General features: G+C 50.2%; 1 protein-coding gene across 2 annotated transcripts in view; it reads right to left on the bottom strand.

Annotated features, from left to right (window-relative positions):
• The window catches only part of COPS7A (COP9 signalosome subunit 7A), a 6,714-nt gene that overhangs the window by 2,377 nt on the left and 1,397 nt on the right, over nucleotides 1-2,940 (bottom strand). For both annotated transcript variants that reach the window (XM_024733018.1, XM_024733017.1), the window contains exons 3-4: nucleotides 1,323-1,398; nucleotides 1,016-1,104 (exon numbers count right to left, since the gene is read on the bottom strand). In XM_024733018.1, the coding sequence (XP_024588786.1) occupies nucleotides 1,016-1,104; nucleotides 1,323-1,398 (165 nt within the window). The remainder of the gene's footprint in view (nucleotides 1-1,015; nucleotides 1,105-1,322; nucleotides 1,399-2,940) is intronic.

Below are 2,940 nucleotides of genomic sequence, written 5' to 3'. Positions count from 1 at the left end.
CCACCCCCCACGCCTACTCCTAAATCGTTTCCTCTAAGAGGCTGGTTCTAAGGTAAAATAAATAAAAGTACTCCCACCTGAGAAATAACAACGTGAGAAGAACAATCTTACATAAAAGACATATGCTCCCCTACTCCCTTCCCTCCCCCACCCCAGGGTGACATCTGCCCAGAGGTCCATCCTCTGGCCCAGCTCAGGACACAACACGGACCTGGTCAAGATGAGCTTGACATAATGGGAGGATGTGGTGTGGGAGAGGTCTGGAGCTACTCTGTTTACCATTTATACTCCGTCTACCTCCAAAGAGGCATCTTGCAGTAGACAGCCCGGTTTAAGTAAAACCGTGAGCACGCCGAGAGTCAGTAACAACTGGGAGACGCAGGTGGGCGGAGGCGGAGAGTTAACAAAAACAGAACCCAACTGGATATACAAAGACACTTCTGGCTTATGGATTTCTTTCTTTCTTTTGTTTTTTTTGGTCGCGCTGCGCAGCTTGCGGGATCTTAGTTCCCCGATCGGGGATTGTTGAACCCGGGCCACCGCAGTGAAAGCGCCGAGTCCTAACCAGTGGACCGCCAGGGAATACCCTGGGTTCTGTGTTTCTTATTTTAGCAAACAGAAGCTGGCACCTCCCCAGAAGAGAGGGCTTCGTTCCAGCCCTGGATGCCTCGGCTGTCTGCAGAGGACTTTACGGCGGGGGGAAGAGGGGGCCGCTGAACGACAGTGAGCGGTATCCTAGTTGCTATTCTGACCCCAAACATAAAAGGTGTTTTGATTAGAACTTAAGTTGGTTGAAAAAGAAAAACAAAATAGAAAACTAGGAGAATAATATTCAGCCCCAAAGGCCGCAGGTAACAGAGTTCAGACACAGACCCTGGAGGGGCACGGGGTGAGGCAGGAAGAAGCAACACGGTGGTCAAAGGCTGTCCAAGTGCCATTCCCTTCAGATGGACCCTCGAGAAGGGAGATACAGAAGGGCTCTCTGTGCCTCAGGACTGGGGGGCCTGTCACTCACCTTGACTTTGGCAGCCAGGGTGACGACTGACAGGTGTCGAAGCTTATTCTTCTGAGCCTCTGTGAGTGGGGGAAGATTCCGGGCTTCAGCTAGGAAAAAAAAGACAAAGAAATCCTGATTTCACATTTGTGGAAAGCCCTAGGTTCCTTCCCGTGCCTTTTTTTTTTTTGAGTTTTCCATGCCAATTCAGGTCTTGACCCTGACCCTGTGTACTTAAGGGATCTAAGTCGGGTATCCCAGGAATTTCTTCTAAGTCCCTCGGTAAACTGCCCTTCTCCCACCTCCAGTCTCCAGCCCCTCCTGTTACCTAAGTAGTCAGCATACGTCCCATAAGCAAACACCGTGAGCAGCCGGAACGTGGAAGCAAAGTCACTCTCAGCCAGCTGTGAGAACATGATGGGAGAGAAGAAGTGACAGGAAGGGCCTCTCTCTCCACCTTCCCAGCATTACCCAGCTTGAGCTCCACTTTCTGGCCCCAGCCTTCCCCTCCAACATTAGCTTCCCAGCTCACCGAAAGGAGCTCTCTGCCTCTCTGACCACTCTCCCCACAAGAAGGCCTCACTTCCGCCTCCAGGCCTTTGTTTACACTATCCCCCAATCCGCAATGTCCTCTTGCTCCATCTGCCTCCAATTCCTACCCTAAATTCAGAGTTGAAAACTTTCAGTGTTTAGTATCTAACACACACACACCACGCACACCCCCCAAACACTGCAAACTGTGTTGTCTGGTCCTTAGAGTATATTTAGCATTTCTGAATTTGAATACCTTTAGGGGGTCTGCTGTACCCTCCAATTCACCACAGACTTCTGCCTCAGCCTCACTCCCTTCACGGCTGCACGAACTGAGCAGGCACTGGGATTTGTGGCCTCTGCTTCAGACCGGCCTCACCCGGGAGCTTTCATCACCCAAGCCAGTCCACCCAGACCTCCTCTCCTACCACTGATCACCCACTTAGTCAATCGAAGCCCACCTAAGGTTGTTACCTAAGAATATCTTTCTTTTCAACAAGATTACAGATGTGGTCTCTGGTATCCCACTTAGGTCTAGCAGAGCTGTGCACGTAAGTTGGCTCTGCTGATAAATACTTGCTAAATAAATGATTTACACGTGGATATCCATTCATCTTCTCTCTGCAACTGGAACGTAAGTTTCACAAGGGGAGCACTGTATCTTGTGCTTTTCTGGTATTCCCACATGACTAGCAGAGTGCTGAACAGGCACCCAAAACACACTTCTTTTCCTTCACCCTGATTCTCTTTAATTCCACTGCAGAGGAGAGCAGGGAAGGAAGGCAGCCAGTTTTCTTTGGACCAAAAGGATTCCATAAGGCTAAATTCATTGACTCAATCACTGGCACTCAAAAACCTAACTCATACCTGTCCACCTACCACTGTCATAACATCTCAGGGCTTCGGCTGGCGTTACCCATCTTGGCAACCTACTCACTCTGGGCTTTAAACTCTTAACTCTGCCACTTCCGTGTGAACAGTTCTCTCTGCTGTGTTCCTAGCATCTTGCCATGTGTCTTTGGGAAAAAGCTAACTTCTACCTTATCAAACTTAAGTGAATTAGCATATGGTGCAAACGGGAGAGAACAGGTCATGCCAATTTCACATTCATTCATTCCTTCCACTTGTACCAGACTTTATACTTTCCCATAATCTCATCTGATTTCTACAATAGTGAGGGGCAGTATCAGGTCCTTTTTTTTTTTTTTGAGGTACACGGGCCTCTCACTGTCGTGGCCTCTCCCGTTGCGGAGCACAGGCTCCGGACGCGCAGGCTCAGCGGCCATGGCTCACGGGCCCAGCCGCTCTGCGGCATGTGGGATCTTCCCGGACCGGGGCACGAACCCATGTCCCCTGCATCGGCAGGCAGACTCTCAACCACTGCGCCACCAGGGAAGCCCTCAGGTCCTTTTTTT

The sequence above is a fragment of the Neophocaena asiaeorientalis genome, unplaced genomic scaffold, assembly GCF_003031525.2.
Source record: "Neophocaena asiaeorientalis asiaeorientalis breed wild unplaced genomic scaffold, Neophocaena_asiaeorientalis_V1.1 scaffold150, whole genome shotgun sequence".
NCBI classification, from domain to species: domain Eukaryota; kingdom Metazoa; phylum Chordata; class Mammalia; order Artiodactyla; family Phocoenidae; genus Neophocaena; species Neophocaena asiaeorientalis.
This window is presented reverse-complemented; position numbering and strand designations above follow the sequence as displayed.